Source organism: Psittacula echo, assembly GCF_963264785.1.
Source record: "Psittacula echo genome assembly, chromosome: 5".
NCBI lineage: Eukaryota > Metazoa > Chordata > Aves > Psittaciformes > Psittacidae > Psittacula > Psittacula echo.
In genome coordinates this window covers 10614418-10642172 of record NC_137739.1, presented here as the reverse complement: position 1 = coordinate 10642172, position 27755 = coordinate 10614418, and the positions used below count along the sequence as shown (strand labels likewise).

Below are 27755 nucleotides of genomic sequence, written 5' to 3'. Positions count from 1 at the left end.
AAACAACTCCGTAACCTGCCTTACAGTGTTCTAAAGTAAATAAGCTGCAAATGACTCAGTCCTCACGTGAGCACTCCAAGAAACTCCCTTCTCTCAAGCACTCGCTTTATTTAGTTAAAAACACTTTAACGCTGAGCCTTACAAGATGAAGTGCTGCCACAGCCTCATGCAGCCTACTAACCAAAATCTGCTTGCTTCCCCTCTGTTCCTCTCCATCTCCTCCAATATACTTAACTTCACTGATTTTGGGGTTTGGGGTTTTTTAAGGTCTAGCAGTCTTACCAGTCAAGGGCCTCAGTACTGGACAAGCCCTACTGAATTTGGTTTAACTGGATTGTTTTAAAACTGATAATAACCAAGTCAAACTGTGCTGTAGAATTGCCAAAATTGGAACTTCTAATGCATCATGACAACTTACAGCTCGACATAGGGAAATATTCGCTCTCCCCTCACGTGAGACAAATGTGCTCACAGATCTTCCTTTGGAGGTGTGCTGCCCCAGCGCAGGTGCCATCGCTGCACCGTCACTGTGCCCCCACGCTTTCCAGACTCGGTAAGTGAAACTTCGCATAGATAAAAGCTGGAACGCTCACGTTTTCAGTGGCTGAGTCCCTATGGAGGCGGGAAATCCCGTGCGGCGACACCCCCGCCGGGCCCGCTCTCCTCAACGCCCGCCGGCGGCCTTGGGAGCGCCCGGGACGGGTTCATCACTCCCGGGAGGCAGCGTCCCACGGCTGCTGCCCGTCCTCTTCTCGTGTGGGGTGAGGGAACGGGGAGCAGCCCCCCGGCGAACTGCGTTTCCCAGAGACCTGCGGGACGCGACACAAGCGTCTCCTGAGATAGCGCTGACGCCCGGCCTGCTGGGACGGGTAGTTCTTGTCCCGCCTCAAGCGTTCGCGCCAACTACATGTCCCGTCTTCCTCCGCCCCGAAATTGGGGGCGGAAGCGGCAGAAGCGACACGCGAGCGCGAAGGCTGTCAGGAACTGTAGTTCCTCCATGCGCTGAAAATGCAGGGAACTACAATTCCCGTCTCTTCCGGGGAGGTGGGATAAGAGGGTCTCGCGCAAGGCACGATGGGTATCGTAGTTCTCAGTGCCGTGCATCAGCCGTGCTGCTGGATGAGGCCCCGGAGAGCTAAAAACTACCAAAATGGCGGCGGGGGATGCTGAGGGGAGGGGGCTACGGGAGCCCCGGGAGGCCACACTGCGCTAGCGTCGGGGTGGTGGAGTACACGCGGAATCGCCGGAGCGAGTGCTGAGTCGGTGCCGCCGCCGGCTTCCCCCTCGCCCCGGACGCTGGGAGACGCTTCGGGGCCGCAGAGGCTTGTGGGGTAGCCACAAAATGGAGGCGAACGGGAGCGGCAGCGGGAGCAGCAGCGACTCGGCTCCCGACTGCTGGGATCAGGCGGACATCGAGCCGGGCAGCGGCGCTGGTCCGGGGTCCGCCCCGCCGGCTGCGGAGGCCGAGGCCCAGCAGGAGCTGCTCGGGGCGGCCTTCAGCCGGCAGCTGAACGTCAACGCCAAGCCCTTCGTGCCCAATGTCCATGCCGCCGAGTTCGTGCCGTCCTTCCTGAGGGGCGGCCCGGCGCCCGGCCTGCCGCCACCCTCACCCCCGCCCGGCCTGCCGCCGCCGCCGCCCCACGGTAGCTCCCGCGCCGGGACGGGTGGGCGCTGAGGGCGGAGGGATGGGGGCCATGTTGGAAGGGCGCGGGGCCGTGCTGCGGAGGGGCCCAGGCGGAGGGCTGCTGCGCCCCACAGGGCAGGAGTTGAAGGACCACGCGGGGCTGGTGCGCGGCGCGGAGGGCCTCCGGCGGGCAGGCGGGCGGGGGAGCCGGGCTGGGCTGGGAGGCGGCCCGGGGACCGGGTGGGTCAGGCTGGCGGGGTGCGGGCGGGGCGGCAGCGCTGGAGTGGGGCTTGGGGGGCCGAGAGGTGAACCGGACCGGGGGTGGGAGAGAGGCGCGACCCAGCGGTTGGGGTCCCGGGTGCCAACGGCAGCAGAAGGGTCTCACCAGTGAGGGGCGAGGGCAGGTGCGGATGGGGAGCCGCCGAGGAGAGCTTTTCGCAGGAGAGGGGTCTGGGGGAAGGGGCTTAAGTCAGCGAATTCCGGGCAGAGGAGCCTGTGGGGCATAGGTGAGGGGTTGGTTGCAGCGTCTGATGCAGCCTTGAGAGCTGGGAGGCCTTGAGAGGGGGTCTGCAGGCCGCTGTGGTACAGCTGGCCCGGGTGGGGGGGCCTCTGCGGGATGTGCCCTGGGAGGCCAACCCGTGGCACCAGGACTGTGCTCAAGGAGCAGCAGGAACTGGTGTGGTCTGGCTGTCCGCGGAGCCTGCGTACGTTTCTGTGGTACCTTTACTCGCAAAGGGTCGCCCATGACGAGAGGAAGCCATGTAGTTCTCTCCTTCTTAAAGCGCTAGAGAAGTTGTTGAAGATTTTGGCCGTGATAAATTTAGTGTTTCTGGGGAGAACAGCACTTCTTCAGCCACCAGTGGGTCAGATGTATCTTGAATGTCTTTTTGAAGATTACAGCAAGTAGTTTTGGGGTTTTTTCTAATACAGTGTTGATAAACGAGGTCAGGGAGGTTTGTCCAGCAGACCTTTCAATGGAATAACTTGAAATATACCCTGCTTTTAATTTCAAAGGATCTTTGTGTACGAAGCCAGTGTTTATACTCGATTTGCTTTGCATATGGGAAATTAAAGGAGAGCTACTTTTTAATTTCCAGCTCCAAACTGAAGGTCCTTCCAAACATCAGACATGCAAGTTAACTTTGGGGTAGTATTTTAACGTCACTCCTGCAGCTAAGGAGTTTGAGGCCTGTTTGGGTATGATAGTTTAACAGCTTTCTGTTTGCCTCTATAGTTTTCTGTATTCCTGTTGGTACAACAGAAAACAAGCTAGTATTTCACATATTGATTCTAGTAATTTAATTTCACTGAAGTGACTACTTGTTACATTATGTTTTTCATTATTTGCTGTTGATTGTGGGTTATTATTTATTGCATTCTGATTTAATATATTAATTAGTCTCTCACTAATACGTAAGTTATCAGGTGTTAACAGCTAAAATCTGTAACTTTCATATATGAAGCTTAAAAATTTTCATAGCAGAATATTAACCTTTTTTGTGTTAGAGTAAATGTTAGATTATGATTTTTATCAGAAATTGTAGCTCATGTGCTATGCAGGCAGGACATGTGTTAAAATATACTTTCAAGAAGCCATGGGCAGACTCCTGGCTTCCATTTAGAGCAAATGTATATGTTAAGGTTCATGGGTGTAAAGGGAGAGAGCTTGAGGCTGGGCTGAACCTATGATGAACCTTTAAATAATCTTCAAAATCCATTCTAATGTGTTTTTCAGCCATTGGAACCTGAATCCAAGGGAGATTTATAACTATGTAATGAATACTATGACTGAAAACTTTCTTTGGGTTTTGAATATTACTAGAATAACTTTGTTTTTTTCTCCCTGGCTACTTTTCTAAGATTTCGCTTCAGGCTTTACATATATATGTATATATTTAGGATTTAAACTACATTTCCTTACCTGCTCATTATATTTATTTCTTCATGATCTCCTTTTCTCCACTCTTTTGCTACTTCTGAGGCCTGTGATAAGCTTTGTCTTTCCAGAGACTAGACTTTACTGAAAGCTTCTTGATCATCTAGAATGATCAGGATAGCTTTTCTTTCTATCTTAGTTGCTGAGCACATTTCCCACATGTGATCTGCTTGGTTTGAATTCACCTTGCTTCTGCATCTTCTTCAAGGTTTAGAATTTTGAGGTTTTATAATTAGGTGGAAGTCCCTAAGATTAAGCAAAGAAAGATGTGCAGATAAAAAAAAAGAATTATTTTTTCTTACCTGGAATACTGTACTTATCTACCTTTCCAGGTCTGATGTACTTGGTTACAGTAAGTAATTGACAGCCTTGCCCTTGCAGATGTTCGTATAGGGTGACAACTCCTTTCCTGGCCAGAAGAACTAGGTGGAGCTTGCTCTGGAAATAAGTCAGAACAACATGTGATTAGACAGTAGTGCTGAATAGGTTACTTTTCAGCAACCCAGTTTGCTTTTGCTTCCACAAGGAATTAGGTGTTTTGTGACACTCATTCTTCGTTACCTTGTGAGGAAAAAATATTTCTATTTTTCGTCTGTACAAATTCTGGTTTGTACTGAGAAGAATCTAAACTAAGCTTGATTCTTAGGAGGGACCTAAAAAGCTGGGTGTCAGTTTGAGGGCTTAAGGCACTTAAAGTTAAGTTCTAGGAACTTTTCTTCTTGGAACTTTCTCTTCGTGAGGTTTTGTTTGAATCCTGATTCCTTAGTAATTCAAAGGGTGTTGCAGGTTGAGATAAATGTGCAGTAGCAGCATGGCATATAGAAAAATTGCACAGCACTGATTTCCTGTGTGTGGCTGTAGTGGGTAAGAGTGTTGCCTTTTACGCAAACTTCGTATTTTTAGTAATTGGTATAAAATTCATGTCATTTGTGTTTAGACCACTGAAATAAAGCTCACTGAAGCTGGGTAGGGAACAAGAAGTTAACTTCCTAAAACTAGGGAAGTCCCAAGACCTGCATTCCAAGTAGTTTGAAACTTCTGTTTTCTGTGTACTTTCTTATGATTGCAAAATTTTTATTAGGGAAAATATCTGACCAATGTTTACCACTAATATAATTCTTGCTTGCAGATAGCTTTGTGATAGAATTAGTTTGGAATTAAATTATCATTTGATTATAGGTAAAGGAGCATATGTTATTTAAATTCTTCAACCTAAGGAACAGATTAAAACCAGTATGTTCTAAACATTACAGCTGCAAGGACTTGCTTTTATCAAATTGTGTCCAAGTCAAACTCATTTGTGTGAAAACTTTCCTTTTTGGAGTCTATTGGTCGTGCGAAATAGAGACATCTCAATTTTCTGTCTGCAGCAGACATTGCTGTAGTACAGCCCCTTCCAGTGAGCATGTCGAATGTGTCATGAACAAGTTGCACTTCTAGGAAAGCTTACTGTAGATAGTTGCTGGACTAGCAAATCCAGCTCAATTAAAGTAAGGTGGGATAGTCAGAATGACAGCAGATTGTGTTAGGGCCTCTAAACATTCTTAGTCACAACTGCATCGTGTAGCTTCACTGTTCTGTAGCATCTATGACTTATTTTTGTACTATGGGTTATTAATTTTGTAAGTGCATATAAAATGTAATTATGTTTGGGTGGCTTTTTGTGGTGGCTTTTGGATGGGTTTTTGTTTCTGTACCAAGGCATGGGTCAGAAGTGTAAGAGAATAGTTAAAACCTGCTCCCTCCCTCCCCTGCCTGATTAATAAGATTTCTACTGTGAAAGTTTTGGTTGGATCTCAGGGATGAGAGGAGTGAAGGATTTCTGAAAATGCAGTGTCAGCCTGCATTCTTGTGGTTCAATTTTTGTCATAGTTCTGGAATATTCACGGGATTCTTGGTAAAATTGATCACAGCTTCTTTGTATGGGCTTTACCATATTTTATTTTGGTTTGTCTTCTTTTTAGAAGTAATTTGCGATGACTTTGGAGCAGGAGACTGAACTAGATAACTTCCAACCTGAATTGTTCAATGATTTGAAGTATGCAGTGGTGGTGGTAAGAGCAAAGCGTTGTTAGCACAAAAAGAACAAAAAGTGTGTGACACATAGCAGTTAGTATAGAGACAGTGTTTATCCTTTTGGTGGTACTAGTGCTACTGCTTCATTTACTAGCTCTCTTGACCAAGTAAATTTCTGAACATACTAGTTAATGACTACAGTTTTGACAACTTACACCTACTGTCTTGAGCCAAGCAAACATCTGGCTTAAGATTCAGTGCCCTTTAGGATTGCTTCACTCCCTAAATATTCTCACCTGCCTGCAGTAGTCATTTTTTAAAATAGTTACATTTAAGCAGCTGCGCATCCTCAGCTTTCAAATGCTGTAAGTAAGTGGATAAAGCATTTATCTTTCTGGTTTTCCTTGCCCTCATTTTCTTGACTTTGTAGCTACCTGGGACATCTGCATCATATCCCCCTTCTTCCCCTGGCATCAGAATCAAAAGGAGGAGTTTCAGTATCTTCTGCTTCAGTTCTGAAGCCTATAATTTGCAGAGTAGGATGATGAATTACCTGTATCATCACATTCCCCAAAACTGGTCACCATCCTTTGTAGACTGCATTTAAAGACTCTGCAACAGTTCAGGCCTCAAGAGAGGTCACTTTGCATGTGAACCTGCTAAGAAAGGCTTGTTTGTTTAAAACTAGTAGCCCACCATTCCAGAAGCTATCATGTCACGTGGTTTACTCATATGAACGTTTGAATAGCCATATGCTGGTGATTTCCTCACAAGTAGGGTGTTAATAATGCTACTGTTAAAACTTCATAACTAAACATGAACTGCTTATGTGACAGCAGATCGGTGTCGTGAATACCAGTATATGGTATAAATTCTTCTTATCAAAAAAATCTCAAGTCATCACTTGACTGTCTAGAGCAGCGTTGTTCTGTGTCAGCTCCCATAGGCAGGTGAGCTGCACACAGTCTCCTTTAAAAGTCAGTGCAGAGAAAGGCTGTATTTCTTGGCACTGACTTGTCGGATGATCAGATATAATATACGTGTGTGATGCAGTCAAGGTGCCAGTGTGTTACACAGATGTCCTTTGTCTACATCTGAACTGTCCCCAGGAAGGCAGCCAGGATTATGTTGCTTCTGTTAGAGTAATTCATCACTCTTGTGGCCTTTGTATGACTCCAATAAAAGGTGGGCCACAAGAGCCGGCTGTGGACTTGACGAACTGTCCTGGAGTCTGCATGCAGTCTGCTGACCGTGTGTTTGGACTACTGATTTAATGTATTTGAAAGCACAGTGTTACCTTAAAACTTGATTGCTGTATCAAAATTAACACAAAAACGATTTGGGATAATTCTTGGGTTCTGTTATCAATCTGGTTTTACAATTCTGCTTTAGGAATTTGGGGATTTCTCTCCTGTTTTGTGATGACAAGAGAAGCAGCTGATTGAAGCAAAGATAGATTGTTTTGGGGTTTTATTATGAACAAATAAAGCAGTCAAAATCAGTGAAATTTATGACTATGTTTTGAAGAGGTCTGTATGAAAATGATGCTGAATTTCAGTACAAAAATTAGTTTAGGACAGGTGATGCAATAACAAAAATGCATTCTCTAGAATTGTTTGAGAATTTATGTGTAAATTTTACACTTACATGTAAATGTTAAGCTTCTGAAATCTATGCTGGAAAATCTATGGGGTGCTTAGGTTTGTTGGGTTTTATTTTGTTTGTGTTAATTGCTATTTCTACTGGGTTATGAGAGATCTTAGAGAGTGGAATCCTTAACTGTTGTAATGCAGAGCTTCATGTCTTGACTGTCGATCTCAAAAATCAATTTATTAACTGAGCACAAATACTTGGCCTTAAGGAAGAGGGGTTTTCATTATATTCCCTGAAAATCCCCATAAGCTTTCTTAGGCTTAGTTGTGAAGAAGCATGTCTGGTTTAGATAAGACAAACTTAAGGTGTGTCCTCACTGGGGAAGGAAAAAGGTGGGTCTTTTACTAAACTAATATGTAGTAAAATCCTGTGAGTACCAAGCAAGGGCTAATTTTTTTGTGAATTTTACGAAGTTATGTTGAAACTGTTAAAGCTGCTCTTACACTGGTGCATTTCAGAAACTGGGCATCCACCTGTGTCCACTGGTGAAGCTGGGGCACAGGCTGTGAAACAGGGCAGAGACAAGAAGAAAATAATTTTGGGTTTAAGTTAACTTAAAAAACATCTGCCTTTATTATAGTGAACTCCTGAACACTCTTTCTTTCTGTATATTTTAAAATATTAAATAGGAAATACTTTGTTTAGCTTTAGGACCTGTGCTTAAAGTAATTTTTTGTTTTTGTTTTTTTTGTTAACTAAGAATCTCTTGGGGTTTTTTATTCTGATTCTCATGTTCCATGTGTTTGACCCAGACCTTTATTTTTACTTTTGTATTTTTTATTTTTTAATTCAAGCTTTCATTTGAAAGGGTGGGGGTGGGAAACATCTGGTATATAATTCATGAAAACTGTTGAGACTGTTACTATTGTGCAAATATGTACTGAACTCAGGTATTCAAATCTCACATACGTAAAGGTGATGGGGATCCTGAGGTGGGTGTATGTATTTCTTCACTCCTCAGCCTTCCAAGAATTCCTATGAAGGATCTTGTTGCTCCTCCAATCAACAAACTCACTATACAGGTCATTTAAGTTTTATAGATAAGACACTTCTTTCAAGCTGAATTTGCCTCTTGTCTTTTTTTAATTTAATCTCTCTCTCTGCTCTGTTGTGCAGAGTTTCATTAACCCCCGTAGTCCACCTCAGTTGTCAGGTTCCAGTACTGGTTCTTATCAGTGGAGCAGCAGAGGGGGCTGGGAGCTGTGAGTGCTGCCATGCATAGCAGCAAATGACAGCCCCTCATCAATTCCGTGAAGGCATTTGCATTGTGGCTCAGGTAACTGCTTCTGAGGGGTTACCAGTGAACCTCGAGCAGTCTTTGCTTGTGTGGAGACCTCTCTTGGCTTATTTTGGGATCTAGTAAATACTGCGGTAAAGATGGAAGTTGTCATTACTGCTTAGCACTTTAGTTTGACTTTAATACTGTATTTTAACTACCATTCTTTCAATATGGATTCCTAGTTCGCTAGCCCTACCTGTTCTATGTATAAAAATCTTACTTTGTTCTAAGATACATGTAATTATCTAGCAATATTCTATTTCTTCTGTACAAGCATTCTGAATTGTTAACGCTGAGAAGTTCTTGGCCTGTGCTGTTTTAACACAACATTTTCAAGAGAGTAATTGGCCTGTTTTTAAACTTGTGTAATTTTTGACCCTTTATTGGGAGTGTGGATAACCCCTCCAGTGAATTTTGGACCAAAATAAAGACAAAAATTATTTTTACCTTATTCAGACAAGACTCAGAATTACATAATGCCCTTGTCTGATGGTGTGCCAGTAGATAAACGCATGAGGTGTAACCATTTTTCCCTTTGGTGTTGACAACAAAGATATTCCAAAAAATGTCCTAGGGCTCTGATGTTCAAGAGGATTAAAGATAATCCGCTCACCTCATGTAATACAGCGAATAAGGCTGGAAAAACAGTTCTTAACTTACAGATTGAGGAGAGATGGAATATGGAAGATGCAATGTAAAATGTAATTGCTGTTTATCATGTGTAAATCCAAGAACTTGAAGTGTTACTTTGAGATGTGGGATCATTTAAGATATGTTCTGACTTTTAAAACCTGATTTAATATAAACTGCATTTTGAATCCCGCTCATCTGACCAGATTCCTTATTGGAATGATTTTCACAGATGAGGATGAAGCTGAGCTTGAATTGTGTTACAGATTGTCCTGGTTTCAGCTGGGATAGAGTTAGTTTTCTTTCTAGTAGCTGGTGCAGTGCTGTGTTTTAGCAGTAGTCTGAGAATAATGCTGATAACACACAGATGTTTTAGTTGTTGCTCAGCAGTGCTTACCCTGATGAAGGACTTTTCAGTCTCATGCTCTGCCAGAGAGAAGGGGCATGGGAAGTTGGGAGGGAGCAGGGACAGGACAGCTGACCCAAACTAGCCAAAGGGGTATTCCATACCCCAGCATGTCATGCTCGGTATATAAACTGGAGTTGAGGGGGGGAGTTAGCCAGAAAGGATGGATCACTGCTGAGGGCAGGCTGAGTATCTATCAGTGGGTGGTGAGAAATTGTGTTATTCAGGTTTTTATTTTTGTTGTTCCCTATTATTACAAGTATTGTTATGGTTGGTATTATTTCTGTTATTTTTATTATATTTTACTTAATGTTAATTATTAAACTGTTCTTAACTCACGGGTTTCACATTCTTCTGATTCTCCTCCGCATCCCACTGGGGAGTGGACAGCAAGCAGCTGCGTGATGCTGATTTACCAGCTGGATTTAAACCATGGCAGGCGTTTTTGGTGCCCAACATGGGGCACGAAGGGTTGAGATAACAACGGACCTGACTGGAGCATGTTAAACCAAGTTTGTTGTTAGCATTCATTGTATTTGTTTAGTAGTCACAGGTCACAATGTTGCCTCATTTGTTCTCAGAATGGTTCACTAGGTAATGCTGTTCTTGTCATATGTGCTCCCTGTGGTGATGTTCATCTGTGGGGCTTGGGCTCAGGTTATAATGTTGTTGTACACTGTAGTGCTGTGTTATGATGGAATCACTGGTCATGAGACTAAACTGGTGTGTGCACTCAGTATTGTCTTCCTCTTTGTCCCTCGGGAGCCATCTGTTGGGAACCATTAACAATTACACCTTTGGCTCGGAGAGCCAACCGGTAGTAGAAATAACCTTCCTACAGCTTCTGTCCTTGCCTTTCGTCTTTTCTCCATCCTTCCTTTTCCACCTCCTTTTTTCCAATATCTTCATTCTTCTCCAGGATATTTACAGTAGTATTTGAGAGTTTTAGAGATTTTGAATATTCTTTAGATACCGTTGAAACCAGCCTGGTTCTTTACTAGTAACCAGCGTGGTTTTGAATGTTTCAAAACAGATCTTGCTTTGGGTTAAACAACGATGTTTGGCTGCTCCAGCCCCTGTTGTTTCGGTTTTCTGCTCAATGCTGATGTGAGATGGAGGTGCAGTAGCATTGTTGGTACCCCTGTAAGGTGAAACTGGTAGAACCTTTCCATGCAGTTGTGATACCAAACATGTATTGTTTCTTTGGATACAATGAAGCTGGTTTGTAAACACCAGTTAGTTACTAACACTTAAAATAGCCAGCATGCCCAAAAAGGATGGGCAGGTAAAATAATATGCATAGAAATACTGCTTCCTTTAAAACTTGCTTTAAGTGTATCCTTCCCTCGGGGGGGGTGGGGGGGTGGAAATAAGGAACTGTTTTTAGAACTGGTATGTTATTTTCACAACTTTCAGGCAGTGTTCTTTAGAAGTATTTGTGCTTGGAGGTTATATTTAGAACTGGTTTTGGGGAGAGTGGTGGTGTTCTTAAATACACTTCTTGCAATAAAGTTGGGAGATGGTCTTTTGTGCCAAAGTGTGGAAATTGGTTAAATCAGGGTATTTTAAAAGTTAAACCTTTTTCTCCATAGGTGCGCCTGTAGAGACTTCTCCAGAGGAGCAGACAGCCTCTTGTGAAGGTAATTGGGTTTGTGTTCTGATGGTACACAGCACAGCTCCATTACACAGGACTTAAAAAAAATACTGCAAAGAATATTATTTTTTCTTTCTTCTTTTTTCTTTTTCTTATTTTTTTTTTTAAATCTCTATGAACCATTTCCAATCTTCCATTCTCTTCATCCTCACACTACTGTTGTAATGCAGTGTGGTTATCTGTGGCTATTTACAGCTTGATAGCCAGTCAAGCAAGGCACATAAAGACCAAGTGGTTTATTGAAGGTCATAAAGCTGCATGAGCAGAATCTAAAAAATGGAATCTGTATATTAAATACCATTGGCAGGTGCCCAAATACATGGTAAATATGTGTCCTTAATGATACCTTTTATTTCTCCCTAGGTTCAAATGCTGCTGTTAACATGGAAATTTCAGAATCTGTTGGTAAGATGCAAATTGTTCCATTTTACTCTGACAGTACTATAAAATACTACTAGAGTGCTTTTGCTGAGGCATTGCAAACAAAACTGAAGAATACCTTATTGAGCGTTTGTATTTTTGGTACTTACTAATTTTCATTGTGCCTTTATCCTTAGATTAGGCAAGAGGTGACTGAACACTAGTGTGCATTGACAGGTGCGATTGGATTACTTCACTGAAAAAGCATCAGTGCTTTACTTAAAATTATGTTACAAAATAGTCCCATTACTATATATGAAACAATGATTTTAAAAATTGTTATAGTGATCTGTAACCGCAATCAGGACATGGAAACTGTATCTTCCTCCTTGTATTTGTGTGGCTTTTGAGGGAACTTAAACCATTATCCCTCTTCTTTTCTTTCTAACCATACAGTAGCATGTGTCTGTGGATTCAGACCAGTGTGGTAGTATGAGGGGATCTTCAGATTTCTTTTTTTTCTCTTGTAAAATTGTTGCCTTTTTAAAACAGAAGTGTCTTAATCCCTATGAATCATAGTTTGCTGATGTCAGCACACATGCTAGTTTGAAAGCTCCCAGTAATACTATTTTCAGAAATGAGCAGCAGTTGCCCTTTTTTGTATAGAAAGACATTAACAGACCAGATCATTGAAGTCTTTTGATTGTATCTTTGAGTCAGGGGCTTTTCTCTATAGTCAGTGCTTTTAATTTCATTATCTATTCCAATATATCTAACTGGTTAATTTTTAGTGGAAAATGGGGAGACGGAAATGTCCCCAGAAGAGTCATGGGACCACAAAGAAGAAACAAGTGAAGCAGAGCTAGGAAGTGGTCCTGCAGGGGATGCAGGACCTTCTGAAGAAAGTGCTCAGGAAATGATGGAAGAGGAGGAGGAAATACCAAAACCGAAATCTGTTGTAGCACCGCCAGGTGCTCCTAAAAAGGAGCACGTAAATGTAGTATTCATTGGGCACGTAGGTAAGTTTTCAGTGAATGTGAAGTAATTGGATCTTTGTATTGTGTATTACCTAGAACTCTGAGAATTAGAAATTAATCCTGCTCTTTGTAGGGATATACGTATTCACCGGGTCTTGAGCTTAATAGGAACGTTCATTCTAATGAAGCTGTTCTGGAAAAATGAAAAAACTTAAAGGAAGTCTTTCAGGGATAGAGTGCCTGTGTTCTCTGGGTCACAGTAGTGTCTGTGTTGGTCATTTCTCAAATACTTGCTCTCTTGAGTGCTTAAGTGACATATCTGTGATTATGATCCAAAGAATAAAATCAGAAAGCAGTGCTCCTTTTCTGCTTGTTTTAGATATTTTCAGAGGGTTCTTGTTAATTGTTATTAAATTCCAAAATTATTATTTAAAATATTAAACACTGTGCAGATACAAAATAGTTGAACATAGTAGATGAACATAATTCAGAGTTTAAATAAGCATTTATAGCAAAAATTCTCAATTGAATAGTTCCAACAAACTTCAGAAAAATCTGTAGTGGTGTCAAAAGTACAGAAAAATTATTGAATCACGAGTTTTACATTGGATTCTGTATCTTTGTGTAGTTTCGTATCACCTTAAAAGTACTGTAACTTAGTCCTCAGGTAATTCAGAATGGAGTCAGAGAGAGTACAGAGGTAGTGGGAAGACGTAATGTCCCAGTATTGATGCACAGCCTATGGAAGTTAGGGACAAGGGAGAAAGGAAGCAGAGAGAGAGGGATTTTGCAGGAGCTTCCCACACTGTTCACTCACACTTTTGCTGGATCACTGCTTGTTGGGTTTTTTGTTTGTTTTCTTTGTTGTTGTTACGGATAATTCCAAGTTTGTGTGTATGAAACTGGATTTTTCAAAATTCAGTGTAATTGAATGAACAGTGAATAACTATGGAAACAACAGAAGGTGGGAGATTACTCAAAAAACTTAGATTGCAATTAAAAAATATATCTTTAAATAAATTAGATGACCTTGTTCATAATTTGTTTGGGTTTTTTCCCCTAGGATTTTCTTTTTAATTATGAATGACTTAATTTTGTTTAAATGTTTTTTGTTTTAGATGCTGGCAAGTCAACTATTGGAGGACAAATAATGTAAGGGAACTTAAAGTTTTTTGGATTTGCTGTTCTTTCTTGTGAATTAAAAATACATTAAGTGAAATGAGTAATATTTTCTTTATGGCTTTAATCAGCATAGATTAATTTTTTTTTTATGATAAAGTGTTACTCTTGTCAACTTGTCCTTGGAATTTCTTAATTCCAGCAGATCTAATCTAACCACTATAAGAGTTTCACTTACTTAATGGGAACAACTGTGCAAAGGCATACATTATTAAATTTAAAAAAACTTAATCCCTTTCTTAGAGCACGACTCTATTTTAGTTCATTATTTTAAAATAATGAACTCTGTGGAACTGCTTTTTCCCCTTTGTTAAACTTTGCCTTCTTTGTGAAGATAAAAAAAAAAACCCTGAATATCCATTTTGCCTGCTGCTAATGCTGTCAGGCATAATTTGATTTCAAAATATGAAATAATAATAGTTAATCATAGAATCATAGAATAGTTAGGGTTGGAAAGGACCTTAGAAACAGTATCCAGAGTCTGTAATATTGTTGAGACAAAAGTAAATAAATGCAGTTAGATCTAACAGTTTATAAAAAGCCAAGAAATGGAAAGCTGTACATGAAGAATAAATGCTCTCCTGCTGATGCAAAGTATTGCTATGTTTTTAAAATAATGTTCTCAGCAAAACTGGGAGGTCTTTGTCTTGGTATTTTCATCTTGTCTTGTTTTGACCAAACTGGAATTTTGGAATTGTCATGCTACATTTAACCTTGTAGTTCATACTACAGCAAATTAGCATTTAGTATCTGATGGGTCTGAGTATTATCCTTGTACAAGGAGACGCCTATTCTTAACACTCCTACCAATGTGTCATGTTCCTAAAGCTTTATGTGGTCTTTCATTTTTGCAGAATGTGCCTTTGTTGTAAGGGTGGGAGGAAACCGGGTGCATCTACCAACTTTGTTATTAACTCTTTATTTACTCTTATCATACTTAAACTAAGTAGATTACTGTAATTAGAAGATCAAGTAGAAACAACTGAGGGAAAAATACAGAAGTTTTCATATAATAAAACTGTACACTACTCAACTGCTTTTCATAACTGAAAGATATCTCTTAAAATACCAGTTTCCTTGTTCTGTCTAAAGAGAATGAAAACAAAAATATTTGTGTGTGAAAAATTCTCCTGTCACAATTTTTACTTAATTTTTAAATACTGGATTAGTCTCAGAAATGGACTTAACAGATATAGTTCCTTTTCAAACCTTGTCTCTATAGAACATTTTACAATTAGGTGTAAAAAAGACTTTCCTCATACTTTTGCTGAAGAGGTACTGATGTAGTTTTTACATATCAGATAATGATGTGGTTTTTGTGGAGAGAAAATTCCACTGCTGCTTGCATCAGACTGTTCCATATTTCAAAATAACCTGTAGGTATTGTAGAAGTATTTAACTATTTGGAACCGTGAGTTTACTTCATATAAAATTGCACCTTCCTCCCTTCCCCTTCTTAGGTATTTGACAGGAATGGTTGACAAAAGAACACTTGAAAAATATGAAAGAGAAGCTAAAGAAAAAAACAGAGAAACATGGTAAGAACTTTCTGAAGGTAAATAGTGCACTTTCCTCTTCGAACTGGGATGAAAACAGGAAACTGGTTTTTTTAGTCTCTGTCCCTGCAGCACTGCCTTCTTGCTGGAATGAGTTTTGAGTGTGTATGTGGGGAATCTCTTGTTTTCCTCCAGTACTACTTTAACTAAAACTGCATGAAATAGTGCGATTCACGTTGGAACAGGTTTTGCTGCTCCAGTGCTTTGGAAAACTTAGTTGATAAAAACAGATACAAGGCAGACACTTTCCTTGGAAAGTCCTGGGGTTATTCTATCTGTATGTCTTTAACCTGTAAAAAGCACAGAGATATCTAAGGGACAAGGATTAAAGCTGTCAGTTTAGCAGGCATGAGGGGAGAGCGAGTGAATAGTTTTGGCTGTCACATTATTTTTCTATGAATAAAGATAGGGTCTGCAGTTCTTAGGGTTCCTCCAGGCAAGACGATGCTGCTGTCATGTTGGATTTTCTGTGGGCCTCTTGTTTGGTTTGGATTTTGTTATTGTCTTTCAGGTTTTGTTTTTGTGTGTGTGCATACAGCACGTACAGCAGCCTTTTTTCTCTTTCAAACAACTCCTGGAAAATTGATCTTCCTTTTGAAAGCTTTCCATTTTTGGCTGTGGTGGAGGAAAACAGGTTCATAGGGCTCTGGAAAAGAAGCAGCTAAAGACTTCCGTAGGGGTAGAGCAGCAATCGAGCGTTCAGTTCAGGGCAATGCTCACCTCTTAATTGTAATATGTGTGGTGGGGGATAGGAAGGGTGACAAGCATCATCCCCCTGTTGGGAGATGACAATGGTAATAAATAAATCAGGTCCTTCCATCAAAACCCCTGGACAGCTGGCAAAGCAGATTTCCTCTCCCCCTCCTAATTTAGAGGACGAGTTGCAGGAAGTGCCTCCTTGAATGCTATTTTTGTTCTTTAAAATATGTCTTGATATACAACAGAAAGTATGACATACCTCTGTGTCTTTATTAAAGGTCTTACGTGTGAAGGGAGCTGGCACTGGGCACTACAGCTCACTATATATACACAAAACACTGAATAAAAAGTCACTGTTGATCTTGGAAGTGCTTAAGTTCAGTAATGATGAGGTGGTTTAAATAGTTGAGCAGAAAAAACCCCGACATTTTACAATGAACAAATAGTCATACATAAATCTAGTAAAAAATAATAAAAAATAGAATGTTTGTGGGATTTTTTTTGTCTTTTTTTAGGTACCTTTCATGGGCCTTAGACACAAACCAAGAAGAACGAGACAAAGGTAAAACAGTAGAAGTGGGTCGTGCCTATTTTGAAACTGAGAAGAAACACTTCACTATTCTAGATGCTCCTGGACATAAGAGCTTTGTTCCAAATATGATTGGTGGGGCTTCGCAAGCTGATCTTGCTGTATTGGTAAGGCTAAGCCAGATTCTTTTCTGTTAGATATACTGTGGAATTAAGCTTTTGATTATTTTTGTTTTTTTTTTTTTAGGTTTACTGGTTTAGTTGGTTACAGTAGGCAGAATTTTCAACTCTGAAGTCTACTAGGTTGAGTGGATTTTGGAGTAACTTCACAGCTTCATAGAATTGTCCACAGGTGTCATGTGGCTTTATATATCAGTGCAGAAACTAATGGGTAATATTGAGGATATACCAGTCAATGCATTTGGAAAACTTTTACTAGTGTTAACTACCCAAAGTAATGTTTGAATAAGGCAGGATTACCCATTGCTGATCATTTCATTGGGACAATTGTAGAACTTTTACTAAAATGTGTGTTTTTAATAGGTTATTTCTGCAAGAAAAGGAGAGTTCGAAACTGGATTTGAGAAAGGTGGACAAACAAGAGAACATGCCATGTTAGCAAAAACAGCAGGTGTAAAGCATTTAATAGTTCTTATTAATAAAATGGATGATCCAACTGTAAACTGGAGTAATGAAAGGTGAGTTTAATATTAAAAAAAAATCTTTATCAAAAGATACAGAAGTAAGTCCTAAGTAATTTTTTGCATCTTATTTTTGCCGAAAGAATGGTAGACTGGTGGACTAAGGACAGAGGTTATCGAAATTGTAGGAAAACCAGAAGCACAGTGCCTCTTAACTCAGCTTGAAGTTCTACACTACTTACTTTAAACATTCACCGTCACCTCTTTGGCTTCATGCAGCTGTGTCTTAACAAATCCAAGCATTCTAAGAGTTTAGTATTTGACTTGGAAACTTGATAACTGAACCAAAAAGGAAATGACTGTTTTCAGTAGTTTTGTTTGCCAGATTCTTGGTTGCTTGGCCACATTTCTGCTAAACTCCTAGCTTAGATTTGGTGAGAACAGCAGTATCCTGTTCACCTGATGTGTCCACTCTGAATTGTTTGGCCTTGTTCTTTTGTGATAAGATGAATGGAATAAGCAAGTCATATATTTAAAGTGGTTGTGGTTACAGTCTGAGAAGGGGGGAGAAAGAGAATTTTGTGATGATACAGGACAAGTAAAAATAACTGGAAGTAATATATGATATTTAAATAACTAATAAAAAGGATTAAGTTACTCTTTTCTGCCGTAATGCTCAAATGTTATTAAAGGGTATGAGGCATGCTCACTTGTGCTGTCTTGCTCCTGGCACAGCCTTCTGGAATCATTGAATTCAGGTGAAACTGACTGAGGGGAAGCAGTAGAAATAACTATCATTAAATCTTATGAAACTATATAGAAGATTGGAGGAAATTAAGCCACCACTAAAGTGAAAGCCTGCAGCATGACCTCAGTAGCTGTCTGCTTGGTCTGTCCTGCTAGCTGGGCCTGGATCTCAGCATATGCTGCTGCTTACCTAGCTCTGTAATTGAGGTATATGGAGAAAACTGATGATGCATTGTGGAGCAGAGGAGTGAGGGAGAATAGACAATACCAAGTTGTGCTGCAAAACCAGGGAAAAGATGCAAATAGGCCACTAAGGCTATTAGGTTTGCTTGCTGCTCACATAATGAATGATGAAATTACTGTCGGGTTTGTTTTTTCTTTAAAGCATAGTATTATGTCATGCTGAAATAATTGAAACTTATCTAGATCTGCTTGTCATTTTTAATAGATACGAGGAATGTAAAGAGAAACTGGTGCCATTTTTGAAGAAAGTTGGCTTCAATCCCAAAAAGGATATTCATTTCATGCCCTGCTCAGGATTGACTGGAGCAAACCTTAAAGAACAGTCAGAATTCTGTCCTTGGTATATGTATGTATCTTGAACAACTTGGATATTTGCTGTATTTCAATAAAAGTAAATGCTACCTTGCACCTAGGAAGGCGTATAGCATGATATATTGTAGCTGTGTTCTAAAGAGCTTGAAGAAATACAGTTGGAGCAACAAGAACACAGCTGTGCAATGAGCCAGATAAAAGGAGTTTCTAACTGCAAAGGATTAAAGTTAGCAGAGTCTGTGATAGTATTAACAGTATTATTTGTCTTTGTGCGTTTGAGTGCCATACTAGCCCTTGAATTTTGCAGTGATGCTGCAGTTGACATGTTGCTAAAATGAGTAATTGTTTCATGTGAAGTTTGCTTGAAGCTGTATTATAATTAGTGACAAGCCATGTCCTTCCCCGGGTGTCATGTTTTCCAATATTGTTCATGGCAGATACTAATGAAAATAATGTTTGGACCTAGCTTGTGGTTTTGTATTTCCAAACCATATTGCACATCTAGCAAGATTCTCAAAGGAATAATAAATCTGTGTAAAATATGCCTGTAATGTAACTTAAAAACTACATGTATTTCCTGAGTACCAACCTGTCAGCCAGTGTAAAGTGGACACTAATGATGGCATGTTAGTATAGATTTAAGTGTCTTAGAGGTCACCGTTCTTATTAGTGAGAAGGAAAATAATTCCCTTTTTTGGACTGCATTTATCCATTCTGAGTAACTTTGCAGTAGAAGGGTGCTCATGAAATTGAAACAAATGCCTTCTGCTCTTTTAGTGGACTACCATTTATTCCATACCTGGATAACTTGCCAAACTTCAACCGTTCAGTTGATGGACCAATAAGGCTGCCAATTGTGGATAAATATAAGGTACAAATTAATGGGATTGCAAGTATAAATGGGCTGTTTTCAGAAGGCAGTATATGGACTATTTAGTGTATTTTTAGAGGGTATCTTTTTTTTCCTTGGCATATCTACATTTCCAGCTGTAGCATAGAGGCAGGGCGGGGAAGTAAGTTTTTGGCATTATATGAGACTTCTCAAATCTGTGATCTTTCATGAGAAGAGTTAGTTACCAAACCATTAAGTATAGCAGTGTTAAATAACTTTATAGGGTTAAGTAACCATACATAGAGTTAAATCATAGATAGAGCAGACTCTTTAGGAAAATGTTTTCAATTTTTATGTAACTTTTTTTTGAAGGATATGGGCACTGTGGTCCTCGGGAAGCTGGAGTCAGGCTCTATTTGCAAAGGGCAACAGCTTGTGATGATGCCAAACAAGGTATGGTTAGATATAGATATTAAAAAATGTTACTACCCTTAAAAAAAGAGCTTGACTCTTAAATATATTTATTACTTGAAATCAGAACACTTTCTGTTGCTCAGTTTAACACAACTAAGCTTTCGTGTTTTATAGGGGTGATGTTTCCAGGGCGGGGTGTGTGTGTAGTTCCTTAGCATTCAGAATGCATCTTGTCTCTCCTTAGTAAACTCAATTTGTGGGCTACAAATCATTGTAATTTATTTGAACTGTGGTTTACTTTGCATTTGTGCTTTGCATTTTTGGCCCACAAAACCTTTTCCTGCTGGGGCTATTTTCCAAAGGGAAATAGGAAAAAAATTTAAAGTATGCAACCAGTACACAGTGTTCCAATGAAAGACCGAAAGTTTGCTTTAGTTAAGTATAGGTTGGTTGTGCAGGTAGGTAGCTGTTCTGTAATATAAGATCACTGTTTGGAATCATTGTGCTGCCCTGAAGAATGTGAAAATTTAAAAATGAAGGATGTGAAAGCATAGTTATGAAAACACAGGGGAAAGGCAGTGGATAAGAGTAGTGTGCTCAGCTAATGGTGGCATTTGCTTCCATTGGTTTCTTATAAAAAGGGTTTAGGAATGTTGTTCTTGCCTATCCATGTCATCCTGATTTAAGCTGACACACTTTTCTAATTCTGTAGGCTGAGGTAGTTTGCTAGGAAATGTCTCAATGCTCAAATGTACGATAAAGCTACAGCTTATTGAAAGTTGGTATTTCCTAATCAAAATACGCTGATCAGACTGACTTCCATGTTACTCTTCTCAAGAGCTGCTGACAGTTGAAACTAAGCTTAGGTTGAGATTCTGTTTTTCAGTTTTTAAGGTAATTTTACAGACAATTGCATTTTATAAAACTGCTTGACACTGTCTGACACCCATGTGATTTGGGGTTGATTAGGAGAAATGTATAAACCGTAAATGGCTGTAACTGAACAGTTACAGAATTCTCAGTAAATAGCTAGTGTTTTTGATGACACACTTTTTTCTCATTACTTTGGCAGCTAGTGAGAATTGAACTAAAACTTCAGGTAGTCAGAACAATAGACCTCCTCTAACTTATCTGCCATTCCAATATTTATTTTCCATTGATAACTAGAACTATCAGAAGAGAGGTTACAACTGAGAGGAATGTGAGGAAATACATTTTGTTGTTTGCTTGGAGAGCGTTCATTAGTATACATTTGGTATATTTATCTTCTCCAGGAAACTTTATAAAATTTTGGGATTCAGGGATTTCCTGAATTATGTTAATATTCAGACTGTTAACATTTTGCGTGTAACAGGTCTATATAACAACGTGGCTTTTCTGTTGTTCTTGGATAATACGTATCATTGTCTCTCCCATCTCTTTATAAGTTTTAAACTCATGTCACTTTGAGAAATAGTGGATGTTTTTGAAATTTGCTTTCCATTGAATATATACCATAGAATTATATTAAAGTTATTTTATTAAACGTGCTATTTTAAATATTAGTAACTCTTAATTCACATATTTTAAGTGTTCTGAAGCTCACATAACCAAATATAATGAATTTAAACAGTAACAGCCTTGAAATCCTCTTGTGGTTAAATGCTTTTGTACCAGACTAAAAATATTCACAATAGAAAAATACACTTTTTCTTTCTTTAAGCACAACGTGGAAGTTCTTGGAATCCTTTCTGATGATGTAGAAACTGATTCAGTAGCCCCAGGTGAAAATCTAAAGATCAGACTGAAAGGAATTGAAGAGGAAGAGATCCTTCCAGGATTTATTCTCTGTGATCTCAACAATCTGTGTCATTCTGGACGCACGTTTGATGCCCAGGTAGAATAATGTTTAATTGTGGTATAGATGGGTAAAAAGCATTAAAATGTTTAGATTTGGTGAAACAAAGCAAAACTTCAGTAGCTTGAAGTTTCAGTACAGACTTCTTATTCACTATCATATCTCTAAATTGCCAGTAACGTATGTCTGACATCTTGAATTTGAGGTTCTGAAGTATCATTTATTTGTTTTGAATGTAACTTGTCAATGAGGTTTTAAATACCTGTAACTGTGAAAGCAAGATCTTGTCATGCTAACTCTTCAGTTTTATACTTTCATATTGTAAACAACTTACTCATAAATTCAGTTTCTTTCAAAAAAAAAATTGTGTCTGTTGTTCAGCTGTACATTTTAATACAGTTCCGTGTTTGGTTATTCTCTTCTCTTTTATAATTGAGGAAAAATGCACTTACTTTTAATTGTTTTACAGATAGTGATAATTGAGCACAAATCCATTATCTGCCCAGGTTATAATGCTGTGCTGCACATCCACACCTGTATTGAAGAAGTTGAGATAACAGTAAGTGCCCTTTCAAGTTGTGATGTTAATACAGACAATCCCCTTGTTGGGGTGAGGAGTTATGTCGTGTTATACAGCTGTAGAGCAACTAATGCAACAAAGCCTGAGCCTTGAATAGAATCTTTGCTCAGTACTGTAACACAACCAGAAATGGCTGCAACTGTTAGCATAAGCCTTCTGAAGAGTGTGAAAGGTCATGACTGACTCCCTCATGCAGTAAATGTTAGAAGTGGTATTTTTATCTTCTTCAGAAAACCTTGTAGAATTTTAGGATTCAGGATTAAATTCAATAAATACTTATTTATTTATAAGTATTTTCTTCCTTAAACCACTTCAGTTTTGTTCACAAAGGAAAAAATAACCCTTATTTTAGTTTTGGGGTTTTTATTTGTTTTTCTCTTATACAGGCCTTAATCTGCTTGGTAGACAAAAAAACAGGAGAAAAAAGTAAGACACGGCCCCGTTTTGTGAAACAAGATCAAGTATGCATTGCCCGTTTAAGGACAGCAGGAACTATCTGCCTTGAGACATTCAAAGATTTCCCTCAGATGGGTCGCTTTACCTTAAGGGATGAGGGTAAGACTGATTGACAGTTACTAGCTGCTGCAGAAATCATTATGTGAAATAGGAAATCATGCATGGCAATGAGATATTAAAATGCTGGTATGCAGTGGAAATTGCTATCTGGTAATAGTGGACAAGTAAATCTAAGCAAATAGTTGTCACTGTGCAGAGTTCTTGCTAGTAACAAAGTGTGTTTTATTTTAGAGGAATAATGTACAGAGATGTGCACTGCGAAACAAAAAAAAGTGCTAGCATTGTTAATGCATCCTGGAATGTCTACCTACAATATGAATATCATAGCTTCTCTATTTAAAGTTAGGAAAGATAAGGGGGGTTATATGTTGGGCTTTAACCTGGTAAACTTTGTACATTTGTGGGGCACATTTAAAATAAATCCTCTTTAAAAGCAGTACACAGATGTGCTAGAATGACTCTGCCTTGCCTTCCCCTCGGATGAATACAGAGCAGGCTTTCCACAATCCACGTTCTATTCTTTACTGTGAGAATAGCAGGTTTACTATTTTGAAGATTTTATTTCCCTTATAAAATACACCGGTGCTTTCAGTCTACAGTACAACAATTTATTCTCTGTATTATTTCTAATACACTCAAGAGCCTGTATTTTTGAGGAAAGTTTTCATGTTCTTAGAGACTTTTACATTCTTTTCATAATATATGTAACTCTAGTGTTTGTCTCCTTGGTTTAGGTAAGACCATTGCAATTGGAAAAGTTTTGAAACTGGTTCCAGAGAAGGACTAAGCATTTTTCTCAATGACCCCGCACAATACTGTGAGGAAAATCGACTCTGCAAAAGCCTACTTCACACCGCCTTCTTATTTTCTGCCCATTGATAAACTTCCCCCCATATTTTGCAAAGACAAGTTTCACAGCAAAGGTCCACATTATGTCAGCTTTCTCATATTGAGAGCTCTGCTATGCCACTGTTGAATTTTCCCAAAAAAGAATTTTTTTTTCTCCCAAATTCTGCTTCCTTGGAAAGATTCGGCAATAGCTTTGTAAGTGATGTGGACATAATTGCCTATAATTATGAAAATCTAAAGGATTTTTAATGTTTAATTTCCCCCAGCATATATATTAAGACCTCTTTTTCCAGGCAGATCATTCAGAGTGTGCGAGTGTGTGTGCACATGTTACAAAGATGACTACCATGTTAATAAACTATTCAATTTGAAATCTTTTTCGGTATTTGAATTGCTTTTGAATAGTGTTTTTTATCTGGATGTAACGCAGTTGCATTAGCTTTTTAACTTCCCAGTAACCTAGATCTTTGGTTACTTGGACTTTTCTAAACTCCTCAGCCTCCCCACACACACAGTTTTAAATGAGGCAACTGGGCACTCAACCAAGTTTGTATTAAAAGAATTAGGTTTGCCCCTTCCCTTTGTTGAACGCATTCTTAAACTTGAAACTATTCATGCAAATGTGGCACCTTCATCAGCTTTACGTTTGTTAATATCTTCAGCAAATTTAGGTTGACTTAACATCATTACTAGACAGTTAAGTCAATTTCGAAGGTTAGAACTATGTACTGTCTTTATAAAAAGTCAGCATTATTAGATTCCTAACTGCAGAAATGCTAACAACCAGTAAATCAGTGAAACTTGCAAAAATAAGAGAGTTTGTGGCAATAGTGCCTATTAGTATTTATAAGAGCTTCATTTTGTGGGAGAACTGGGCCAATTAAAAAGTGCCAGTTATAAATTACTCAGTTCACCCTGGCTTTAATTTAGAGGGCTGGATAATCCTTGCTGTTTTAAAGATCAGTCTGAACTGAGAGGGAGAAAGACTATTTAAATCCCTAAGAGTTTGCACATATTGAAATATGGGAGTGTCAAAATCAAGCACAGTCTGTAAATTTTTGCATATCAAAAAGCAGTGTAAGCTTCTGAGGACCAGTAAAGTTTTTCTTGAGAAATTAAAACAAAACTGGTTCAAAATAAAGCTTACTCAGTGCAACTTGAAGGAGCTGCATAATAAAATCCTATTTAGCTGCACTTTGAAAGTGGACTGTCTACAATTGCTGTCCTGATTCTAACAATTAGGATGAAGGCTAATGGATCTTTTGGGGTTTGGGTGTTTGGTTTTTTTTTTCATTTCCCAGAGTATTAGTAGTGAATATTTAAAGGTATCCTCAGAGCTTCTTCAGGATGTCTCAAACTAAACATTTTGAGTTATACAATTGTGGCAAGCCCATCTCCTCCCCCAAAAGTTTACAGTCTAGTGACTGTCTCTGAATTCACAGATAAAACTGAACCTGATTTACCTTTTGGGGTTTTTTTTTGTTTTGTTTGTTTCTTTGTAACTGTGGAACTCCCATTCATTTCACTTACAGCTACATTGTATGGACAGAAGAAGTTATTGTCCTTCAGTTTCATATGACTACACTTGTAGCTACCGTAATGCATGGAATTTAAATAAATTTTATTATGTCTGCAAATCTCTGGGCTTTTATTTTTTTGATAAATCAGAGTTTAAAAGTAATTATTTTTTTTTTCGTGCCAAGTGAACAAACCCCACAGTTCCTTGGATCTTAAACTAATGAAGAAATTAAATGCCAAGGAAACTTACTGTCTTGTTCATATTCTGGATTGACTTAAGATTTCCACGTATCTGACTGCTTCCTTGGAGTAAACTCATGGATTTGAAAGTTGCAAAGACCATTTCTGGAGAATACTTAGGTGTTAGATTCCTAAATTGTTACACCTTTTAATTTTTTTTTTTTATTTTTTTTTTTTAAGCGTTGAAATGCATCTGAAGACTACATGATGCTCTAGTAGAATTTTTCCACTTTTGGGCAGACTTAATGAGGGATTCAAAAGGTTCATTATTGTGAGGCTGGACTGAGTATTTATTATTAAACTGAAAAATTATGTGGTGAATTGAAATACCAGTAGATAGAAAGTCTGAGCATTTCCATTACTCATCCCATCTAGTACATTTAATTAACCATTTCCATAAATCCAGTTAATGTCACCGTGTCTGTAAAGGGAGGCTACGTTATTTTGAGTTCGTTAACAGAATTACAGTATACAATTGAAGAGATTGCTAACCTGTAGGAGGTTCTTACTTGAGTATAAAATATTTGCGTTCTATGACAAATGAAAATGTAAGGCATAAATTACACAAATTGGCTGCAGTTTGAGTAGAAGAGCTGAAAGTACATGATATTTGAATAGTCCTCAGATTACATCTCAACTTTTTCATTTCATCTTCATTCTACATTTTATAGTCCCATTTGTAGTACTATTGAGTACAGCTAAATCTAGATGAAAGGAAAAAAAAGATAATGTGGCTTTGTTTGAAATAAATACTATTTGCTGATTCACTGATGTAATAAACTTTTTTTTAAAATTACCATTTTGAATACTTCCTTTTGTGAAAATGTGTGGTGTGCTGCTTTGAAGATGAAAAAAAAAATAAATAAAGGAGCTGTGTGACCACTACAGCTGAAAGGTGGGGGGTGGGAATGGAAATAGATGTTGGATTGAAGCTGCAGGAACCCTAACAGCCTATGTAACTGCGCTACCCTGTGATACTGGCAAAGTATTCCTAGGTCCTGGTGTGGATGTAACTCAAACCAGCAAAACTGTGCGTGTGTCTCTGCAGGAAGGAGGGATTTGGGGTTTTTGTTCCCCCCCAGTATAATGGCATTTCTGTCAGTCTGTGTGCAGTGTGGTACTGGTGAGGATCACATCTAGTTTCCCTGATTGTTGGCCAAAATTTGTAGTGCAGATGTGGCTGAAGTGCATAGCCATGATGTAACTTATAAAAAGTTATAATTCTACAAATTAAGACCTTGTATGTCCTTGAACTGAAAGCCTTCATATATGTAACAATAATTAAATGTAAAACAAAATAAATCTGAATGTGCAGCAGTACTAATTATTCTGCAACAGGAAAATAACTTGTTTGTGCAAGTTACAAGAAGTGAAGCACACCAAGTGAAGGAATGGGTACACCAATTGACTAACATTCCATCAACTACCTACCTGAAACTATTCCAGTTCCCTTGGTCATCTTTGCAGACAATAGGGAACCGAAACACAAACATGTCACCGGTTTCCTGAGACACTTCTTCTGGTAGTAAATTGTAAGCTTGAGCAACAACCTATTGATGATGGTGTAGTAGTGTTGTAAGAAAAATGGCTGCTGTAAAGAGGTTTATCCACTGGGATATTTGCTGGTCATGAATTTTATGCCTCTCTACAAATTTTTATCAGTGGCATAAAAAGCCCAGCGAAAATTGCTCAATGAAGAGCCTCTGTTTTAAGCTACATATAGCACCAGTCAGTATATTAAAAACTATGTTAATTATGAGAAATATGTTTTTATAAGTGTTTATTACTTAATATTACCTAAGAAAAAAAGATTGTTTCAATGTCCCGACTATTTGATTCTGTGTTACTCCAGCTTTTTGGTCGTGAATGCAGACTGTTTAAATGATGATGTTAAAGCAGATGAAACAGGCAGGACTGTTTTCTTCCTGAACTGATAGTTAAAGGGTCTTACTTACTCTGTTGTTTTTGTATACCCTATAGAGGATTTGGTAAAAAAAAATATAGCAACAAAATTGGGGTTACGACTGGAGATTTTATATTATGAACCTGTTTCTTTCCTTGTGGTTATTTTAACACACTGTAAACCTTACAAAACATTTCCTCTGGAGAAATGCTATCAAGGAGTCTAGTCTTAATATAAAATTGAAATTTATGCTAACAACCCCCAAATCTGTTGTGTGTATATATAACTTTTAGTAGTACATATCCTTACCTTGGCTTTCCTTCTACGAAAGTCTAAATTTCCAATGTAAATTGGGGTTTTCTACATCTCCCCTCAGACACATACACCTAAAAAAGCTCACATACTTCTGAATAAGAGTGATAAGAGAGATGACAAACAAACTGTTGAACAAAAAAAAGGTTCTCAAGGCTGTGCTCCTCTCATCTGTTAAGCCTGTAGAACTGGTGACAGGCAAATGATTTTAACAAAACTTTGCCACTTTTGTCATGAAGACAGGTGCCTCTGTTCTTCTGTTGAAGTAATCTTTTGAGTGAGTAACTTGCACTGTGAGCACCCATCTCTGTGAC

General features: G+C 38.9%; 1 protein-coding gene across 4 annotated transcripts; it reads left to right on the top strand.

The window, feature by feature from the left end:
* The first annotated feature begins 1124 nt into the window (after positions 1 to 1124).
* GSPT1 (G1 to S phase transition 1) lies at positions 1125 to 26022 on the top strand. Of its 4 annotated transcripts, none has more exons than XM_080619273.1 (15): positions 1125 to 1643; positions 11137 to 11184; positions 11562 to 11603; positions 12350 to 12577; positions 13654 to 13687; positions 15175 to 15252; positions 16485 to 16665; positions 17041 to 17195; positions 18334 to 18474; positions 19218 to 19311; positions 19645 to 19725; positions 21389 to 21562; positions 21993 to 22082; positions 22490 to 22658; positions 23354 to 26022. In XM_080619273.1, the coding sequence occupies exons 1-15, from the start codon at positions 1343 to 1345 to the stop codon at positions 23404 to 23406; spliced, it is 1869 nt and encodes a 622-aa protein (XP_080475399.1). In that variant the 5' UTR covers positions 1125 to 1342; the 3' UTR covers positions 23407 to 26022. The 4 variants fall into 4 exon arrangements, with proteins under 4 accessions (XP_080475399.1, XP_080475400.1, XP_080475402.1 ...); XM_080619274.1 differs by lacking the exon at positions 1125 to 1643 and adding an exon at positions 1773 to 1864; XM_080619276.1 differs by lacking the exon at positions 1125 to 1643 and adding an exon at positions 2001 to 2028.
* The last annotated feature ends 1733 nt before the right edge of the window (positions 26023 to 27755 follow it).